Source organism: Narcine bancroftii, chromosome 3 (assembly GCF_036971445.1).
Source record: "Narcine bancroftii isolate sNarBan1 chromosome 3, sNarBan1.hap1, whole genome shotgun sequence".
NCBI classification, from domain to species: Eukaryota; Metazoa; Chordata; class Chondrichthyes; order Torpediniformes; family Narcinidae; genus Narcine; species Narcine bancroftii.
The window spans coordinates 158,574,339-158,595,946 of record NC_091471.1 but is presented as its reverse complement, the minus strand read 5'-3'; the positions used below and the strand labels follow the sequence as shown (position 1 = coordinate 158,595,946).

General features: G+C 44.9%; 1 protein-coding gene across 3 annotated transcripts in view; it reads right to left on the bottom strand.

Moving 5' to 3' along the window:
* Nucleotides 1-16,548, bottom strand: part of LOC138757764 (broad substrate specificity ATP-binding cassette transporter ABCG2-like) — a 116,339-nt gene extending 99,791 nt beyond the window's left edge. Inside the window, exons 1-4 of one of the 3 annotated variants that reach the window (XM_069925599.1) lie at nucleotides 16,336-16,548; nucleotides 8,877-9,088; nucleotides 6,198-6,257; nucleotides 1,001-1,115 (exon numbers count right to left, since the gene is read on the bottom strand). In XM_069925599.1, the coding sequence (XP_069781700.1) occupies nucleotides 1,001-1,115; nucleotides 6,198-6,257; nucleotides 8,877-9,070 (369 nt within the window). In that variant the 5' untranslated portion in view covers nucleotides 9,071-9,088; nucleotides 16,336-16,548. Of the gene's footprint in view, nucleotides 1-1,000; nucleotides 1,116-6,197; nucleotides 6,258-8,876; nucleotides 9,089-16,010; nucleotides 16,191-16,335 lie in introns of those variants that run through there. The other 2 variants (XM_069925600.1, XM_069925598.1) reach the window with 2 other exon arrangements.
* Nucleotides 16,549-21,608: the final 5,060 nt, after the last annotated feature.

Here is a 21,608-nt window from a genome sequence, read left to right as displayed (position 1 = left end):
GGTGAGGTGGGGGTGAGAGGAGGGAGGAAGAGGCAGGGGTGGAGTACAGACCAACAGTTAAGACGTCATAGATGGATACAGGTGGGAGCGGAAAAGAATAAAAAAGCTGAGAAATTATAGGGAAAGGGGTCAACTCTACATAGCAGAGGGAAAGGAAGGGGGAGGGGAGGTGGAGGAAAGGAGACAGAGATGAGGAAAAAGAGACCTCAGGGAGGGGATTAACAGAAACCAGAGAAGTCAATGCCAATGCCATCTGGTTGGAGATTGTCCAGAATATTAGGTGTTGTTCCTCCAATTTGTGTGTGGCTCAATTTGACAGGACAAGGCCATGGACAGACATGTTGGCGTGGGAATGGTGTGTAGAATTAAAGTGGTTGACCACTAAGAGGTCCCTGTTATTGCAGCGACAGAGCGAAGATGATCAACGAAACAATGCCACAATCTATGTCCAATTTCTCTGATGTAGAGGAGACCTTATCAGGAGCACCAGTTGCATTAGATGATCCCATGCAGATTCACAAAGTGTTGCTTCATTTGGAAGGACTGAATGGGGCCACGAATAGTGGTGAGGAAGGGGGTGAAAGAGAAATTATAGCATTTCCTGCAGTCACAGGGATAGTACCAAGGGGGCAATTGAGCTGAATGAGGACTGAAACTGCCAAAGAGGTCTCCAAGGCAAGAAAACTCCACAGATGTTGAATATTTCCTACATTCAGTTTTCTTGGGATTCCCAGAACAGTCACATCAATACCCACTCAAATTCCTTCATTTGCTGGGTTCTCAGAACACATTTCAACAGTAATCCAGGACAACACTCTTCATCCAGCCCTCCAGGGTTCAAAATAGGTCCGCTGAGATCAGGCATCTGACTCTCTAATTGTGCCCCCCCCACACCCTCTGTCAATCCATTTTCAAGGGAAAGAACACTGTAGATCTGAAAGTGTTATGACGAATCTCTGAAATATGAATAATTTTATTCCCAGAAAGAAAAGATTCTTACCTGCACCACATAACCAGAGATACATTTGAAATTGGTAGGCTGTGGAGCACCATCTATGAGCACTTGTCCTTTTAAACCAGTAGGATCTTTTCTGGCAGCTAAAATATCTAATAAGCTAAGAAATAACACAGTCGTCATTCATAAAATTCACATAATTGGCTGCTCTGCTCTCTTACAGCCCAGTGCCCATGTCTCAGAGTTGAATATAACAACCAGCCTCCTCCCACTCCCCGCCCCATGAGATAATGATGGGCAAAAGATTATTGACTAAACTAATCCAGTCACTAGCTAAAGTCATGCTTTGTTATGTTTTTATATCATAGATCATTTCTGGCTCATTAATTTGGAAATTGAAGAAAATGAGCTGTTTAGAGCAGTGGTTCTCAACTTTTCCCTTTCCACTCACAGACCACTTTAAATAATCCCTATGCCATCGTTGCTCTGTGATTAGTAAGGGATTGCTTAAGGTGGTCTGTGGGTGGAAAGAAAAAGTTTGAAAACCACCGTTTTAATCGTACCTAATTGACCCGTTATGTGCACGGTTTCATACCTCCACAGGAAATGGGCCAATGACAATTTTTCTCAAGCAAAATATTTCAGTAACAATTGGGTCTAGAGCAGTGATTCTCAACTTTCTCTTCCCACTCACATACCACCTTAAGTAATCCCTTACTAATACTATGTGAGTGGAAAGAAAAAGGTTGAGAACCACTAGTTTAGAGAGTGGGTATTTTAGTGCATAAGTATTTCATTTTCCCCAGTTGTCTCAATGTGCTTCACAGTTGATTTTGAAGTGTAGCTACATTGTTCTGTGGGAAATATTGCAGTTGATTTGTGCATAGGAAACCCTCATACAGAAATATGGTAGTTATGATATAATCTGTTTCAGTAATGAAGGCCAAGTAGTAAATACTGGCCTAGACTCAGCAGAGAATCACTTCCACTGTTCACCTAGTCCAAAATTTATCCACCTGAGATTGCCTTGATTTCTCATCTCAGCAGCGTCTCCTCAGGGGATGCAAAGGGGATGCAGCGTCTCCCCAGGGGATGCAGCGTCTCCCCAGGGGATGCAGCGTCTCCCCAGGGGATGCAGCGTCTCCCCAGGGGATGCAGCGTCTCCCCAGGGGATGCAGCGTCTCCCCAGGGGATGCAGCGTCTCCCCAGGGGATGCAGCGTCTCCCCAGGGGATGCAGCGTCTCCCCAGGGGATGCAGCGTCTCCTCATCTGCCCAATGCCACTGTCAACTGGGATTTTGTTCTCCACTTTCTGAAGCCAGAGTTCTACAGCATGGGAAGAGACTCTTCAGCCCATCTTACTCATGCTGACCAAGCTAAGCTAGTTCCATTTGCCTGTGTTCTGCCCATATCCCTCTAAACCTTTACACACCACTGAACCTAACAATTGTCCCTGCTTCTACCACTTCTGATAGCCCCTCAGGTCCATTTTAAATCTTTCCCCTCTCCTCAAATCAATGCCCTCTAGTTTCAGATTTCCTACCCTGGGATAAAGATTGTGACTATTTACCTTATATATGGCCTTTATGAGTTTATAAACCTCTATATGGTCCCACCTCAGCCTCCTAGTCTGCAGAGAGTCATAGCCTAACTACTTTATAATTCAAGTCCTCCAGTCCCACTTCCATTCTCATAAATCTTTCCTGCACCCTTTCTAGCTTATTGACATCTGGGTGACTGGAAGTACAGTCCAAGTGTGGTCTCAACAAAGTCATATCCAGTTGTAACTTGATGTTCTGAACTCAATTCCCTGACTAATAAAGACAAGTGCATTGCTGCTTTCATGTAACTATATACCTGTATATCTCTTTTCGACAACACTCCCCAGGGCTCTCCCATTCATCTAAGTCATGATTTAACCTATCAAACACTTGACTGAACTAAATTCTATGGGAATTCTATGATAATCTAAATGTTCTCATCAAATCATTGATTTAACTGACAAAAGGAAACATTTTATAACAACCAACTCTTGGTACACCCAAACTGTTAGATGGCAAGAGGCTGGGTGGGATTGATGTACGTGAAGGTAGGTGAATCGGATCAGTAAGATTCTGCGCAGTTTAAACAACTGAAGCATGGAACACAGACTGCTGCAAACTACGGAGCAGATCATGGGAAACGTGTGGAAGGCCATCGAAAGCACTGCTGGAGGAGGCAGAAGCGTGGAACTGGCCAGCACTGGGGATAGACTGAGAATTAACACCTTCTGCATAAAAAGAATTCCAGAGTGTATATATGCTGTCATGTATGTACTTTGACACTAGATGTGAATCTGAAATCTGATTACAGAAAAGTGGATCCAGGACACCATTCCAGACTCAGCAATCTCATCTCTGATTACTGATTTCTCTCAATTCCTGGTTACACCTTGCCACCACCTTGGTTACTCAGATCACATTCTCATCCTCCTAACCTTGGCATACAGACTGCTGGCAAAGCAAAGTAGGTCACTTCGCAGGGATATCAGAATGTGGCCAGTGGGGTGGTTGGCTGGAGGGAGGAAGCAGCACTGCAAGATTGCTTTGAGACCACAGATTGGAGCTGTTTCAGGGAAGCAGCCACCTACAATGGTCATGTTAACATAGAGGAGCACACAAGGTCAGTGACTGGCTACATCAGCAATTGCATCGATGATACCACTTGTGATCAAATGCTTCACAACCAAAGCTATCATGGTTGGTTACAGAGATCCAGGCCCTCCTCAGAGCTCGTGATGCTCCCTTCAAAGTCGAACATAGAATGGCACTAAGATCAGCCAGGGGTGAAGTCTCCTGTGCAATCCAGAAGGCCAAAGTGGAGGGTACACATGGAAGATCCACAGACCGGTGTGCAACACCGGCGACAAGAAGTGCATGAGCAAGGGATCAAGACGATTACGGATCACAAGTCAACCTTGCGAGTTAAAGACTATGACGCCTCCCTTCCAGAAACACTGAACATCATCTATGCTTGATTCGATGAGAAGAGCAGGATGACGCCAAAGAAAGCTCTGTGTACCTCTGGTGAAAGGGCCCCCTGCATAGCTGTTGCCGAGGTGAGGAGAATCCTATCAAAGGTGAACCCACACAAGATAGCAGACAACATACTTGGTTGGGTACTGAACAGATCAAGTGACAGAGGTCTTCATGGACATCAACATCTCATCACAGCAGTCATTTGTAACTGCAGGGTTCAAGACTGCCACCATCATCCTGGTACCCAAGAGGGCAACAATAACAGGCCTCAATGACCACTGCCCAGTGGCATTGACCTTCACCATAATTAAATGCTTCACGCTTCTGGTGATGGAATAGATCAAAGCACACCTCCCAGAGACACTGGACCCATTTCAATTTGCCTATAGAAAAAACTGTTCCAGATGATGCTGAAGCCTGATCCACCTGGAGAACGCCTCATATGCCCGGCTGCCGTTCATTGACCAGCTGTGTTTAATGTGATCATTCCCCAGAGGCTGGTGGAGGAGCTGCCCTCCCTGGGACTCAACTCCCCTCTCTGTCACTGGATCCTCGGCTTCCTAATGGGAAGACCACAGTCTGTCCGGGTTGGTACCAGAATGCCCACACAGTCACGCTGAGCACTGGCACAGCTCAGGGTTGTGTGCTCAGCCCGCTCTTGTTCACGCTACTGATTCACAACTGCATCACCAGATCCAGCTTCAACAGTGTCATCAAGTTTGAGGATGACTCATTAGTAGTTGGTCTCATCACAGCAATGATGAGTCAGACTTCATAGAAGTGGAAAATCTTGCAAAACAGTGCGAGAGTTTCAACCCGAGTCTTAACATGGAGAAGACGAAGGCGATGATCATGCACTTCAGTAGAACCAAAAACAACTACCCTCCACTACATATCAACTATTCTGTCAGAGAGGAGAGCACCAAGTTCCTTCCAGTTCACTTAGTGGCCAATCATGGACACTCAACACTGCCTCACTTGTCAGGAAGACAACAGCGACTGCACTTGCTCAGAAGACTGAAGCGGGCAAGGCTTCCAGCCACCACCTTCTATATGCGTCCTATCAAGTGTCCTGGTATGATTGCTGCAGAGAAATGGCTTAGAGGTCAATCCACAGGACCATAAGAATGGCAGAGAGTATCAGTGGAATCTCCCTCCCTACCATCGATGTGATCTACCAGGATTGTTGTCTGAAGAAGGTGCGCAAAATCATTGAGGACCCCTTCCACCCTGCACACAGGCTTCTTTCAGCTGCTCCCATCGGGGAAGAGATACAGGAGTATCAGAGCCAGCACCACCAGGCTGAGGAACAGCTCCTTCCCACAGGCAGTGAGAATGCAGAGTGACCAAAGGAACTGCTCACACTAACCATCAAGACTTTTGTATTCATGAAACAATATTTATTTATTTGTATAGATGAAATACTTGTCCTGCATATGTATTGCTTGTCTGTATGTGTGTTATGTCTGGCTGTGTGACTGCATGTTTTGCACCAAGGACTGGAAAACACTGTTTCATCGGGTTATACTTGTACAATAACCTTGATTTGAGTTGATTTGGTATACAGTCAGATAATAATGAAGTTGAACTTGCAGCATGTAAGAATTTTGGTGCATGTGTGCATTGTATATGACAAACTCATTATCATTAAAAAGACATAACTTGCTATCCAACAGCCTTTTACACCCTTCAAATTACATGGTGTTCAAGCAATCTCCAAGACATTGTCATGGTTTAGAACTGTCAATTCAATACGTAGCCTCTGCAACTTGATAACACCTTAAGCCCAGGTTCTTACCAGTACATCACTACAATGAGACAAAGAGTTACATTTACAGAATTTTACATTTGACGAGTATCACAGAACAAACACAGAAACAGGCCATTCAGCCCCACATGTCCCTCCTGACCAAGTTAATCGCATTCATCTGCATAGCCTCTAAATCGTTCCTATCCATATACCTGTCCAAATATCTTTTGAATGTTATAATTGTAGCTAACTCTATCACTTCCTCTGGCAGCTCATTCCAAATCTTAAATCTTTCCCCATACAACTTAAATTTCTACCCTCGAGTTTTAGATTCATCTTGAGGAAAAAGACTGTGACCCCCATGAGTTTATACACCTCCATAAGCTTCCCTCTCAGCCTCCTATGCTCCTGGATATGCTGGCTGGGCTGAATGGCCTACTCTTGTGCTGCAGACTGTACTTAATTGCAATACTCACGATGACTTGCCACTGCCAGTGGGGCCCATAATAGCATTCATACCAGGCCGCATGATGCCACTGCAAAGTGAAATAGCAAGGGAAAGTTGTGTAACTACAACAGACTGTTAAGAGGGAAATTAACTATGGTGGAGAGCTGCTACAATGATCCCAAGTACAATTCATAGCTACAAACACTGCATTAAAGAAGACTTGAGCTGGCAATAGTTCATAAAGTTAAAAATAAAGGTCCACAGGAAAGTGAATGATTCAGGCCAAAAGAATCAGAGAAATGATCACAGTCCAGTTTTAATCACACACTAAAGCAGGCACACCCCACAATTATACCACCTGATGCAAGATCAATTGTTTAATTGCCACGATACAACTCTAAAAAAAGCCAAAGGAAGATACACGGGAGACTTTAAAGTTGAAATCTGGAGCCAAACCCAATCTGCTGGAGTAATTCAACAGGACAAGCAGCACAAGTGGGAGAAAAATAGTTGTCCTTTCAGGCTGAAACCCTTGAACAGTTCTGTCCCAAAACATCAATCATTCTTTCTCTCCCCAAGATGGTATTTGTCCCACTGAATTCCTCGAGTAGAGAGTTCGTTGCTCCATGGCTCCAAGTGACACCCTGCTAATCAATAGAGGTAAAAGAAATTGGCAGGAGGAAGCTGAGAGATTTCAACATGAAAAGAGGGAATAGAAAACCAGTGAGTGAAGTCAATGAATAATTGTCCACATTGTTGGTGTGTGCGTCATGGGAAGATTGTCTTGGGGTTTAATTTCACTGTGATAAATCTAGGTATTTCATTAACTAGTTACCTCGCACTAACAGATCATCAGATAAAGACATCTCAGGACATTCGAAGGAGCAAAGGATTCAAAGATGATAAATTTGGGTTATTCTCATTGGAATTCAGAAGAATGAGACGTATACATTTCTGACAGGACTGGACAAGTTAGATGCAGGAAGAATGTTCCTGATGTTGCATTCCAGAACAAGGAGATACAATCTAAGGAGAAGTGGGGGGTGGGGTCATTTAGGACCAAGATGAGGAAGAAATTGTTCACTCAGAGCTGTGAACTTGTGGAACATCCTGCCACAGAAAGTTGTTCAAGGAGGTTCATTAAATATAATCAGAAGGGAGATGGATGTGGTCCTTCTGGCTGAAGGGATGTGGAGAGAAAGCAGGAATAGGGTAAGAGTTCACAAAATCTGCAGGATTTTTTGAATGGCCTTCTTCTGCTCCTATTTTCTATTTTAGTTAAAGGTTGAGATTCTAAACCTTACCTTCTGACTTCAGGTGTTATGGCACAGGATCTCATTCATACACCACTTCAGTCCATTACTGCTTATGACCACTTCTCCGAATGACTGCAGGAAAACCCCAAGTGGGTCTGCCACAGCATATTTGCACCCCCACTTTAATGCTAATCCTCCCAGCCTGCCACCTGTCACTCTGGAGACTATCATACAGCATTTACAGATGGTGATAAGGATCCAGGAGCAAGGGGACGTGGCAAGATGGCGTAGAGGGAAGTCGTGCTGTTCCACCGTTCCACCTTTCCCCAGTTAAATACCCGATTTTAAAAGTTGTAAAAGTGGTTAAAAATAGTATTTACAGAGTTTGGAATAGTGGAGGATTAAAGTGGCTACAAAAGTGAAGAAATCAAAAACTCAGTTACAAAAGAAATTACCTTATAAAAGTGTTGAAGAATTGAGGCCTACCAAGTTGAAGCCACGGAGTCGCTGACTGGAGCTCCCAAGCCTCAAAGGACCCCTGCTCAGCTGAGTATTACATTGGCGCCGATCACGCATCTGCAAGATGGCGCCGGTTCTATGATGAGCTCGGCCGGCCCTGACTCGCGCCCCCTTGAGTCCAGGCAGGTCGGCTGAGCAGGGACAGGCGCAGGAGTCTGCATTAGTGCCTGGTGATCTAGGGGCATGCAGTGTAGTGTTGGAGGATGAACCTACACGGTTGACGACTCTTCCAGGCATGCGTGGTACGTCATGAGTTCGGGAATTGTTAGCGAAGGTGTGGGCTGTGGGGGAACCTGAAAGACGGCGAGCTGATGAGGTCAGCGTGCTGTTGACGGGTATCCAGACCCGTAGCTGCACTGGAAGAGGAATCATCATGTCAGAAGAAAAAGAGAGCTCAGCACTATTGGAACCAACACAGAAAGAGTATATGGGGGCTGGGACCAGAGAAGGTAGGCCTCAAGGGGAAGTGATGGAACCTGGACTGGATTCTGTGTTTACAATATTGGAAGGGATTCCTCATCAAATGGAAAATAGGTCAATGCAGATGTCTACACAGATAAATCAAAGATTTATGGAAGTGAAAACTAAAATGAACAGTATGTGTGAAGAGATGACTTCTAAGAAGATATGACTGTAGTTAAAAGTGATGTTAGTAGATGCAAGGATCCAGAAGCAATGCTGCATTTTCCACAGCCCCTCACACTCTTCCTCATATATGCATGCATAAACATGTTCACACATTTGTACATACACTCATGTAAATGCACATGCAGGCATATACATATTACACACAGATGCATGCACATATGAATGTATATACACACACCCCTCTGTCTTGGTCTCCTTTCTTTCACTTATCCCCCCTCCCATTGCCAATCTTCCCCTTCTCCGCCGTTGCTGGGTGCCCCTCCAACGCATACTGTTCGACATACTTGATGTCACGGAGGATTTCCTTCACAATAGTCTTGCGTAGACACAAGCCCTGCTTGACATTCACTTGGTAGCAGAGATTGTTGAAGGTGACTGTTGATCCATTGAATGTTTCATGATTGGAGACATCAAAACTGTTCTGTCCCACAGTGGGAGAGAAGTTATGCACAGTGTTGGTATGATCCTTCTGCTCCATGTATGTTCATTAACAGCACTACACAAAAACACAAGCATTTTGCAGGTTTAACAGACCCATAAACTAATCCTCAATCCATCACTTAACATGCAAATTACAGTGCATTGTCCACTTAAAGGACATTGTAGAAATGTAGGAATTATTATTTTCATCAAACTCAAGAAAGAATACTAAATGGCTTTAACATGCAAAACAGAATTTGGCCTTTGAATTTAGCTGCGTTTTTTGCTCCACACGAGTTTCCCTTCATTTTGTACATCCTCTACTCCTAATGTTCATCTTTAAATACCTCCGAAACAGGGAATTACTCCTGGAGTCTTGACACAGGAAAGACATTTTCCTTGAAGTCCATATTGGATTGATTAATTAGATGAAGGATCATTGACCAGTTTCTGCAGATGCTGACTGATCCAATATTCAGTTGCGCTGAAGTCAATGAATGCCAGGAGGTGAATTCTGGGCAGCTGATGGGGAAAAACACCTCATTCCCAAATTTACTACTATCAGAAGCCTTCAACCCATTTTTTTTTTTTTTTTTTTTACAAACTGATCACACAATAAACAGAGACTTTGCACTTACCAGAGCAAGAGAAAAAGCAAAATTGAAGGATACACAATATTAAGAACAAAGAGTACAGGCCCTTCAGCTAACAATCTTGTGCTATCCTATGTAAACTTACTCCACAACAAACTAACCTTTCCCTACTTCACACTCACAATGCTCTATTTTTCTTACATTCATGTATCTATCTGAGAGTCTTATAAATGTCCCTATTGTACCAGACTCCACTACCACTCCCAGCAATGCATTCCAGGCACCCATCACTCTCAGTGAAAAATCTACCTCTGATACCCCTCTTAAAGTTTCATCCACTCGCCCTAAACAGATGTCCTCTGGTATTTAGAACCATAGAACATCACAGCACAGAAAACAGGCCCTTTGGCCCTTCTAGTCTATGCTGAACTATTATTCTGCCCAGTCCCACTGACCTGCACCCAGTCCATAACTCTCGATACCTTTCCTATCCATGTACTTGTCCAAATTTTTTTTAATGTTAAAATTGAGTGTGCATTCACCACTTCAACTGGAAGATGGTTTCACATTCCCACTTCTCTGAGTGAAAAGGTCCCCCTGAATTGTTCCCCTTTTACTCTTAACCCATGTCCTCTGAACTGTATCTCACCTAACCTCAGTGGAAAAAGCCTAGTTGCACTTACTCTGTCTATACCCCTCATAATTTTGTATACCTGTTCCTCTATCAAATCTCTCCTCATTCTTCTATGCTCCAGGGAATAAAGTCCTAACCAGTTTAATCTTTCCCTGCTATTCAAGTTCAAGCAACATCCTAGTAAATCTTCTCTGTGCTCTTTCTATCTTATTGATACCTTTTCTGTAGTTAGGTGATCAACACTGCAAATATTACTCTTACACAACTTTACCATAACATCCTATCTCCTATACTCAATACTTTGATTTATGAAGGCCAAGATGCCAAAAAGCTTTCTTTACAACCTTATCTCCCTGTGATGTCACTTTCAGGGAATTATTTATTTGCATTCCCAGATCCATCTGTTCTATCACACTCCTCAGTGCCCTACCATTTTCCAATGTATGTCTACCTTGGCTTGTCCTTCCAAAATGCAACACCTTGCACTTGTCTGCATTAAATTCCATTTGTCATTTTTTTAGCCCATTTTTCCAGCTGGTCCAGATCCCTTTGCAAGCTTTGAAAGACTTCATCTCTGCCCACAACATCACCATCATTGTGTCATCTGCAACTTGCTGATCCAACTTACCACATTATCATCCAGATCATTGATATAGACGACAAACAACAATGGTCCCAGCGCAGATCCGCGAGACACACCACTAGTCACAGGCCTCCAGTCTGAGAAGCAATCATCCACCACTACTCTCTGGCTTATCCCATCCATCCATTGTCAAATGTAGTCCACTACTTCACCATGAATACCTAGGGTCTAAACCTTCCTGATTAATCTTCCACGTGGGTCCTTATGAAAAGACCTTACTAAACTCCGTGTAAATAACATCCACAGCCTTTCCTTCAACAACTTTCCTGGTAATCTCTGCGAAAAACTCTAAGGTTTGTTAAACATGACCTACCCTGCACAAAACCATTGGCCATCCCCAATCAGTCCTTGGCGATCCAAATACTTATATATCCAATCGCTTAGAACACCTTCCCAATAATTTACCTACTGACGTCAGGATCACCATCCTCTAATTTCCTGGATTACTCTTGGAGCTCTTTTTTTTTAAAAAAAAGGAACCACACGAGGTACCCTCCAATCCTCCAGCAGCTCACCCGTGGCGAAGGACATTATTCCTGCCAGGTTCCCTGCAATTTCTACACTAGCCTCCCTCAAGGTCAGAGGGAATATCTCGTCAGGCCCTGGGGATTTATGCACCCTTATTTGCTTTAAGGCAACAAACACTTCCTCCTCTTCCATGACATCATTGCTCACTTTCCTCGAATTTGAGCCAGATTCCTGAGTAAATACAGATGGAAAAAAAAATTAAATCTCTCCCATTTCTTCTGGCTCCTTACATAGCTGGCCACTCTGATCTTCAAGAGCCTCCTTTCCATTGGCATCCCAGTTAATTGGCTGTGCAGTGTCCCAGGGATAGGAAGCCCTTTGTGCCGTTTCTACTGGGTCACCTTTAACTAGGACACTAATTGCTTTTCCACTGAACACAAGGGATCAGAGTGTTCTACAAGTAGAGGTCGAGGTGGTTAATCCTCAGCACGAAATGACATTATTTGACGTCAGTGTTCGGACAGTGTTCCTTTTCCACTGGACTTTGTCCCAGTAAATTCCCAGGTTATTCCTGGGGCAGGGTGCCAGTGGAAAAGAGGCTCAGGGGTCATATTTTGTCCCTTACTATCCTTTTGCTCTTTAATGTATCGACAGAAACCGTTGGAATTTTCCTTCACATTGCCTGCCATAGCAACTCATGTCTTCTTTTAGCCTTCCTGATTTCCTTCTTGCTTTTTCTTGTATTTTTTTTAAATATTCCTCAAGTATCTCATTTGTTCCTTGTTTCTTATACCTGCTATACACCTCTCTCTTCTTAATATCCCTCAAAAACGAAGGTTCCCTATGCTGGTTAACTTTGCCTTTAATCCTAAACTCTGGACTTTCAAAATTTCACCTATTAACCTAGCACAGCCTTGCCAGAAGACAACTTATCCCAATCTAGGCATTCTAAATCCCATCTTATTTCCTCAAAATTGACCTTTCTCCAGTTAAAAATCTCAACCCGAGGCCCCGACTTGTCCTTTTCCATAATTATGTTGAAACTAATGGCAAATGCTCCCCTCCACCTACTTCTGACACCTGTCCGGTCTCGTCCCCAAACAAGAGATCTATATCAATCCATATACAACTGTCGCCCTCGGAAAATGTTTTCAAAGGATATAGGCCAAACACAGCCAAATGGTACCTTGACTTGGTCAGCATGGACAAGTTTGGTGGAAGGAGCTGTTTTTGTGCTGTAGAACTTGATGACTCTAGTATTGTGTAAATCACATGTATATTCATGAGTACAGTATGTTTTACACAATACTCGCAATCCTTGTATATTCCAATTTACATGGAGCTCATTGAACTCTGCAGTTCCATTCAGTGTCGAGACTCCACGCACCTCCTCCTGTTCCATTTCACCTCACCATTCCCTCTACATTCACCCAGCATCCCCAATTCCATCAATGAACTTTACCTCAACAACATGCTGAGATGGAGAGATCCTAATTCTGCCCATTCTCTAAAATGAGTGCCTGCCTGAACATTTATTTACCATTGCTCATTTACTCACGTCCAAATGTTTAAATCATTACATTAGTTCCCACTACTTCTTCCTCATTCCATACAATCCACCACCCTCCGTGTGAAGAATCTGCCCCTCAGACCCCTTCCCCTTAAACCTCTGCCCCACCTTCTTATTCAGGTGTTTGCCTGATTTTTGGCACTCTTAAAGGAAGGTTTAGGCCCACTTTCCTGTGAAAAGGACTAAGAGCATCCATCTTTTTTAAGCTGCTCGTGATTTTATAGTCCTTCATAGGTACCTCCCTCAGCCTCCTACACTCCAGAAAGAAAGTCCTAATCTGTCCAGCCTCTCCTTGTAACTCAAGACCTCCAGTCTTGGTGATACTCTGGTGAATCTTTCCTGCACTGTTTCCTGCTAAATGACATTCTTCCTACACAGGGTGAGCAGAACTGTGCCCAATATTAAACATTTTCTCTCCAATATCATGTACAGCTATAACATAACATTCCACTCCTATGCTCAGTGCCCAGACGGATGAAGGCAAGCATGTAACATCATCCTCTCTACCTCTGTCGCCACTTTCATCGAACTATGTCTCTGTGCCCCCAGGTTTCTGTGTTCTACACACTCCACTGGTCCTTGCCACACACTGTACATGTCCTACCCTGGTTTAACTTCTCAATATGCATCACTTCACACCCCCTCCCCCCAAGTTAAATTCCATCTGCCTTTCCTGGCCTCTTTTTCCCAGTTCATCTCAATCCACTTGTAATTTCAGATAAACCTCTTCAATGCCACCAGTGTTAATGTCATCTGCAAATATAATAACCATGCCAACTTGTATGCTCATCCAAATCACTGATAGAATAAGGAATTCCCCTAGTGACCTTGGGGAAGGGGAGGAAGTGGCAGAGGAAACCGACAGAGTGCATGACCTTCTCACACTTGCTGCAGGGTGAGTGACTGGAAGGAAATTGAGTGGTGCAGAGAAAGGAAGCTGTGGAGGTTTCTTTTTCCAAATTTATTCACCAAAATTTCTGCAGTTTGAGCAGAATAGAAGTGCAGCATCCAGCCACTTCCGCCCATTTTTGTCTCATGACCAAAGGAAGAAAGCTGTTTCAGGGTGACTGAGAGTAATGGTCTCAACATGGATTTAGGGAACTGTGTGGTGACAAACCACTGCCAGCAGAAAGGGGCAATGGTGAACACGCAACTCTGCATTACTTGCAACCAGAGATTGCCATAGTATATATAGCAACAGATCCTTTGGCCCATTCAGTCTGTCCTAAATCTATTATTCTGTTAGTCTCATCAACCCTGACCATAGCCATACATACCCAACATTGCACACAACACTCCAAATTTGGCCTCACCAATGTCTTATACAATTTCAACAGAACATCCTAACTCCTGTATTTAATATTTTGATTTTCGAAGGACAATGTGTCAAAGCCCTCCTTTTTGACTATCCTTCTGTGACACATCTTTCAAAATCTCCTTGTTCTACTGCATTCCAAAGTGCCCTAACATTTAGCGTGCGAATCCTACTCAAGTTTGTCCTCCAAAAGAGAGACACCTCACGCATGCAGGCCATTTTTCTTTAAACTTTGTTCACTGTCCATTACACATATAATCTCAGTGTCATCAGTAAACTTGCCAATCCAATTTAACACATTATCATCCATATCTGTTGATGTCAATAACAACACAATGGTCCCAGCATCGATCCCTGAGACACACCACTAGTCGCAGGCCTCCAGTCAGAGAGGCAATCATCTGCTGTCATTCTCTGGCTTCTCCTGCAAAGCCAAAGTCCAATCTAATTTACACTTCATCTTGGATACCGAGCAATGTAGAATGTATGATAATCGACCCCAAATGCACTGTGTGCGCTGTGGACAGCACAAGGAGGAGAGGCTGATGTGAAAGGGATGGAATGTGGTATGGCCTGGGCTAAACTCAACATATTATGTTTGGAGCTAGAACAGACTAACTTGGATGAGTGGGTGTGACGTCCACCTGGCTGATATTTACAATGGAAGGAGGTGGGGGAGAAAAGATTTTTCTGCTGGAGATCTGGGGAAAATCTGCACAATAAAGGGTCAAAATTAACACCAAGACTGGTGTCAGGATACACAATGCATAGAAAAGATGTGGAACCAGCCCACCCACAAAATGTTCATGACGGCAAGAACAAATGAATCATTCAAAATATAGAAGAGATCAATTTTAATAGGAGAGTGAAGACAGGGGTACAACTTCCAGGGAGGGGAGTAACAGAGTGAGAGGCAGGATGGGGGTGGAGGAGGGCATAGGATGAGGAATTGGAGGGGGGGGGTAAAGAGCTGACCTTGACAGGGAGAGCAGGGATGGGGGTGGGCTGTCACCTGGATTAGAGGACTGCTGATATGAAAGTGATTGGACAAGCTGGGCTTGGAGTGAAGGAAGCTGAGGGGGTGACCTGATAGAGGTTTATAACGTTAAGAGAGGCACAGATAGGTTATACAACAAAATTCTTTTCCTGTGATGGAGGTTTCAAAAATAAATGAGAAGGTTTAAAATGAGAGAAGGAGGTTTAAAGGAGATCTGTAGGAGAAAGGATTTAATTTCAATTTTCACACCACTGGGCTGTTTCCCTCTGCACCCCCCCCCCCACCACATCCGAATTCTGCACATTGCACCTTGTTACGTTTAATAATAGTTTGGTTGTAAGTGTTGGAATTGCTTTACAGAACTAAATGAATACATTCGAATACAGTAATCTAAACTGAAACGTGATAGATTCAGCCTCACATGAAATCCTGCCTTCTCCAAAGTAGTGGCTTGGTAAGAGGCAAACAGGAGCCTCCATTTATTGCTTCTCCCAAAGAGGGTAGTTGCAAAATGTGCAGCTTCCCCCCCCCCCCCCCCACCCCCAAGTGGGTGACTGAAGGGTCATCCTGCATCAACAATCCCCCCAGTCAAGGAGTTTAGTCTTTGCAATGCAACCTCAACCCACAATATTCCAACCCTAGTGCAAGGAGATACAGTAATTTGTAATCATTGCCGACCGTTGAGTGACAGCATCTAAATGACCAGGTCGCAATCCTTACTCCAAAACAAAAAAGCCACCCGTTGTCACTGCGTCGTGGACGAAGTCCCCTCAATTACCTGAGCTCTGGTGGAAGTACGCAAGCCCCAAAGCTCCGTGTCCACGATCCAGAGGTTTCTGCAGCAAGGACGGACAAAACGTCCCAAACAGCAGCAAAACACAATGTGCAAACGCTCGAGGCTTTCGGATGTTTGCAATGAAAACTGTTGCTTCGCCCGCTAGATCTTTGACCCCCTCGCTCTCCCTCCCCCTGGAGATGCACTGATCGCCTCGCTCTCCCTCCCCTGCAGTCGCTCTCCCCAATTACTGATTCAGCTCCCTCTCTTTTCTCCAGAGATGCATTGCTCTGCCGTCTGACATGTGCACAATTCAGCTTTCTCTCACCCTTCTGCAGCGGAGCCCGGATCTCTCTCTCTAGGCAGCGAAATTCCCGGTACTTCGCCTTATTCCACTCGCCCCGTGACACTCGGGACCGTGCTCTCCCAGGGAAGCTCCGCCCCTTCCTCTGAGCCTGCAGCACTTGGGTAGCCCTCCTGGGATCCAGATGCGATTACTGGGGTGAAGGTGCTTCCAGCACCTTTTAAACAGCAGGGGGGTCGACCCATTACATCGCCAACCCAGCAATTTCAGGGGGGACCCACCCCCTGCGCTGACGCGGTAAGAAACGCGTTACGCAAACTGTCGGTGGTCGGTCTCCCCCGTCACCCCCCCCCCCCAACCAGCTGTCAGTCGCACCCCCTCCCCTACATGGATGTCATTCTCTTTCCCACTGTCAATTGCGCTTCCACCACCCCCACCCCCTACCCCCATCCCACGGCAGCCGACCCTTCTGCCCCCACCGATTGTGCTATCCTCGCCTGGCGGCATCAACCTCACTCCCCGCCCCCCCCCCCCAATTGTGTCCCTCCCACCCCGTGGCAGCGACCCCTCTCTCCCCCCCGATCAGCGCAGACACTTCAGCCAGGTTTCCCTGTGACGCCAGCGGAGTAACTGAGTCGGCCAATTTTGTTTTCCAGGCTGCCGAAGGATGTAAGTTTAACTGGGCTCCCTGACCATCCGAGGTAGGGCAGGGACCCGTTGATTTTGGTTGTGGTTGGATCCTTTCAAGTTGCCGTGTGAGTGGGGCGCTAAAGGGCAAATTACCTGGTTAATCCCATTTTACAAGGCAGCTTGAAAGCACCTTCTTCTTTCTTCTTCTTCTTTGGCTTGGCTTCGCGGACGAAGATTTATGGAGGGGGTAAAAAGTCCACGTCAGCTGCAGGCTCCTTTGTGGCTGACAAGTCCGATGAGGGACAGGCAGACACGATTGCAGCGGTTGCAAGGGAAAATTGGTTGGTTGGGGTTGGGTGTTGGGTTTTTCCTCCTTTGCCTTTTGTCAGTGAGGTGGGCTCTGCGGTCTTCTTCAAAGGAGGTTGCTGCCCGCCAAACTGTGAGGCGCCAAGATGCACGGTTTGAGGCGATATCAGCCCACTGGCGGTGGTCAATGTGGCAGGCACCAAGAGATTTCTTTAGGCAGTCCTTGTACCTCTTCTTTGGTGCACCTCTGTCACGGTGGCCAGTGGAGAGCTCGCCATATAACACAATCTTGGGAAGGCGATGGTCCTCCATTCTGGAGACGTGACCCACCCAGCGCAGCTGGATCTTCAGCAGCGTGGACTCGATGCTGTCGACCTCTGCCATCTCGAGTACTTCGACATTAGGGATGAAAGCGCTCCAATGAATGTTGAGGATGGAGCGGAGACAATGCTGGTGGAAGCGTACTAGGAGCCGTAGGTGATGCCAGTAGAGGACCCATGATTCGGAGCCGAACAGGAGTGTGGGTATGACAACGGCTCTGTATACGCTCATCTTTGTGAGGTTTTTCAGTTGGTTGTTTTTCCAGACTCTTTTGTGTAGTCTTCCAAAGGCGCTATTTGCCTTGGCGAGTCTGTTGTCTATCTCGTTGTCGATCCTTGCATCTGATGAAATGGTGCAGCCGGGATAGGTAAACTGGTTGACCGTTTTGAGTTTTGTGTGCCCGATGGAGATGTGGGGGGGCTGGTAGTCATGGTGGGGAGCTGGCTGAAGGAGGACCTCCGTTTTCTTCAGGCTGACTTCCAGGCCAAACATTTTGGCAGTTTCCGCAAAACAGGACGTCAAGCGCTGAAGAGCTGGCTCTGAATGGGCAACTAAAGCAGCATCGTCTGCAAAGAGTAGTTCACGGACAAGTTTCTCTAGTGTCTTGGTGTGAGCTTGCAGGCGCCTCAGATTGAAGAGACTGCCATCCGTGCGGTACCGGATGTAAACAGCGTCTTTATTGTTGAGGTCTTTAAGTGGCACTGGGTACAACATTGCATATTTTATATTCTGTGTTTTTAATTCATTTTTAACATCACCAATTCTTTTCTTTGTTTTACTAAATTAGCACTTAAGTCTTGAAAAAAATAGTACCTTTCCTCCTTCCTTCTTGACTCAGCCACAGTTTTCCCTGGCATACTCCACTGCTGCTCTCAATGTTGCCTCATGATCCTGGTAACTCAAAATTCTCACCAAGACCGGTCTTGGTCTTTGGTCATCCACCTCCTGGGGCCCAAGATCCGATGAGCTCTCTCTATTAGTAGTTTTCCCTTGAATTTTTCCACTCCCAGCGCTTGTGGGATCCACTCTTCAAAGAAATTCATCGGATCTTTCCCCTTAGTCCCCTCTCTCAGCCTGATGATTCAGACATTATTTCTTCTGCTGAAATTTTCTTCATGGTCGATTTTTGTCCAGCAGCAGCTTTCTACTTCTTTGCATTTTCCTCCAGGGTTTTTAATTGTCTTGTCATTATCAGGTCATTTTCAACCTGGCTCTCCTGAGTAATCAAGCATTCAATTGCTGTCGTTATTTCTGTTACTTTTCCTGCCACCTCTCTTAACACATTTTCTACCTTGGAGAATCGTTCACTCAGAACTTCCATAGACTTTATCATTTTTTGGCAATCCTGTGATGATCCCCCATTTCCTTGGGTTTGTGCCGACATCATGGCTACACCTTCTTCACCACTCCCTTATGAACTTTCTGTCAGCAATCTCGGTGTTTTTTGAGCTTCTTCAGTTTTATTTTTATGGGTCTTGTTCTTCTTTACCCATCAATCCTTTGTTTTTAAACACAAAAAAAATTTGGATGAATTTAAATCTATCTTTTAATCAACCTTCATGGAGAGCTCTTCCAGCCTACATCAATCTGGGTCTTCAGCATGCCCACGCCCCCATCAGCATGACTTCCTTAAGGAAAAATCTTACTTGACAAGCATATTGGTATTTTTTGAAGATGTGACAAATAGGCTCGATAGAGGAGATGCAGTGAATGTTGTGCATTTGGATTTTCAGAAGACCTTTGGCAAGGTCCCTCACATGAAGTTATTGAACAAGAGCCCATGGTATAACAGGAAACCTACTAGAATGGGGAGAGCTTTGGCTGATTGACAGGAAGAAGAGAGACAGAATATAGGGATGATATTCTGGCTTGCTGCCAGTTGCTAGTAGTGTCCCACAGGGGTCAGAGTTGGGGCTACATCTTTTTATGTTGTATATTAATGATTTGGATTATGGAATGAATGGTTTTGTGGCCAAGTTTACAGATGATTATGAAGGTAAATAGAGGAGCAGGTAATGTTGAGGAAATGATTGGACAGATTAGGAGAATGGATAGAGAAATGAGAAATGAAATAAAATGTTGGAAAGTGTATGGGTCATGTACTTTGGTAGAAAAAATAAACAGGCAGACTATCTTCTAAATGGGGAGAAAATTGAAAATGGTGGCATAGAATATAAAAGCAACTATATTAACTGAAAGAAGTTGTTTTAAATAGATCAAAATAAGATTGCTCACTTTCTTATTAAATAAAAGGAATGTCATTTTAGATCAAAGTGCATAAAAAAGGCCAAATCAATCAGAAAGTGAAAATCCATAACATCTACCAACTAAATAAAACTATCAAAACAAGGATTAACAAGTTTCACTCATAAAAAATGAAATTCAAACTTAAGACTGTACAGAACTAAAATTATACATTTAGTACAGAACAACAGTGAAGTCATTATAATCATGGAAATCAATATGTTATTCGACTTCCAAATTTAAATAGAATTAGAAGATCATGTCTCTTCATCCATCATGATATCTGACCCTACAAATTATAGTTGTTGCCTCCCCTGTTTTTCTTTGGTGAAGACTCCTTCTTTGAACTGAGACCATAGTCAATGTTGAGTTCATGATTCTTTGGCTTGGCTTCGCGGACGAAGATTTATGGAGGGGGTAAAAGTCCACGTCAGCTGCAGGCTCGTTTGTGGCTGACAAGTCCGATGCGGGACAGGCAGACATGGTTGCAGTGGCTGCAGGGGAAAATTGGTTGGTTGGGGTTGGGTGTTGGGTTTTTCCTCCTTTGCCTTTTGTCAGTGAGGTGGGCTCTGCGGTCTTCTTCAAAGGAGGCTGCTGCCCGCCAAACTGTGAGGCGCCAAGATGCACGGTTTGAGGCGTTATCAGCCCACTGGCGGTGGTCAATGTGGCAGGCACCAAGAGATTTCTTTAGGCAGTCCTTGTACCTTTTCTTTGGTGCACCTCTGTCACGGTGGCCAGTGGAGAGCTCGCCATATAACACGATCTTGGGAAGGCGATGGTCCTCCATTCTGGAGACGTGACCCATCCAGCGCAGCTGGATCTTCAGCAGCGTGGACTCGATGCTGTCGACCTCTGCCATCTCGAGTACTTCGACGTTAGGGATGAAAGCGCTCCAATGAATGTTGAGGATGGAGCGGAGACAACGCTGGTGGAAGCGTTCTAGGAGCTGTAGGTGATGCCGGTAGAGGACCCATGATTCGGAGCCGAACAGGAGTGTGGGTATGACAACGGCTCTGTATACGCTTATCTTTGTGAGGTTTTTCAGTTGGTTGTTTTTCCAGACTCTTTTGTGTAGTCTTCCAAAGGCGCTATTTGCCTTGCCGAGTCTGTTGTCTATCTCATTGTCGATCCTTGCATCTGATGAAATGGTGCAGCCGAGATAGGTAAACTGGTTGACCGTTTTGAGTTTTGTGTGCCCGATGGAGATGTGGGGGGGCTGGTAGTCATGGTGGGGAGCTGGCTGATGGAGGACCTCAGTTTTCTTCAGGCTGACTTCCAGGCCAAACATTTTGGCAGTTTCCGCAAAGCAGGACGTCAAGCGCTGAAGAGCTGGCTCTGAATGGGCAACTAAAGCGGCATCGTCTGCAAAGAGTAGTTCACGGACAAGTTTCTCTAGTGTCTTGGTGTGAGCTTGCAGACGCCTCAGATTGAAGAGACTGCCATCCGTGCGGTACCGGATGTAAGTGAAGCAAGGCTGTGTTCTCGCACCAACCCACTTTTCAATCTTCTTCAGCATGATGCTGAACCAAGCCATGAAAGACCCCAACAATGAAAGCACCTAATGTGGTTAGAACACAGTGTGTACTCACACTCACCAACCTTGCACTGTCTGTGAGCTCACACCCAGCCAGAATGCACATGCAGTGTGAACTCACACTTATCAATGACAGTCTTGACATTTCATTGTGCACCACAAGCAAACTCCCAATGTGGAGTGATTCACACATTAGTGTGAGTTTAAACTATCAGCAGGAAACACATTGACAAACACTTTGACCCTTATCTTCTAACTGGGG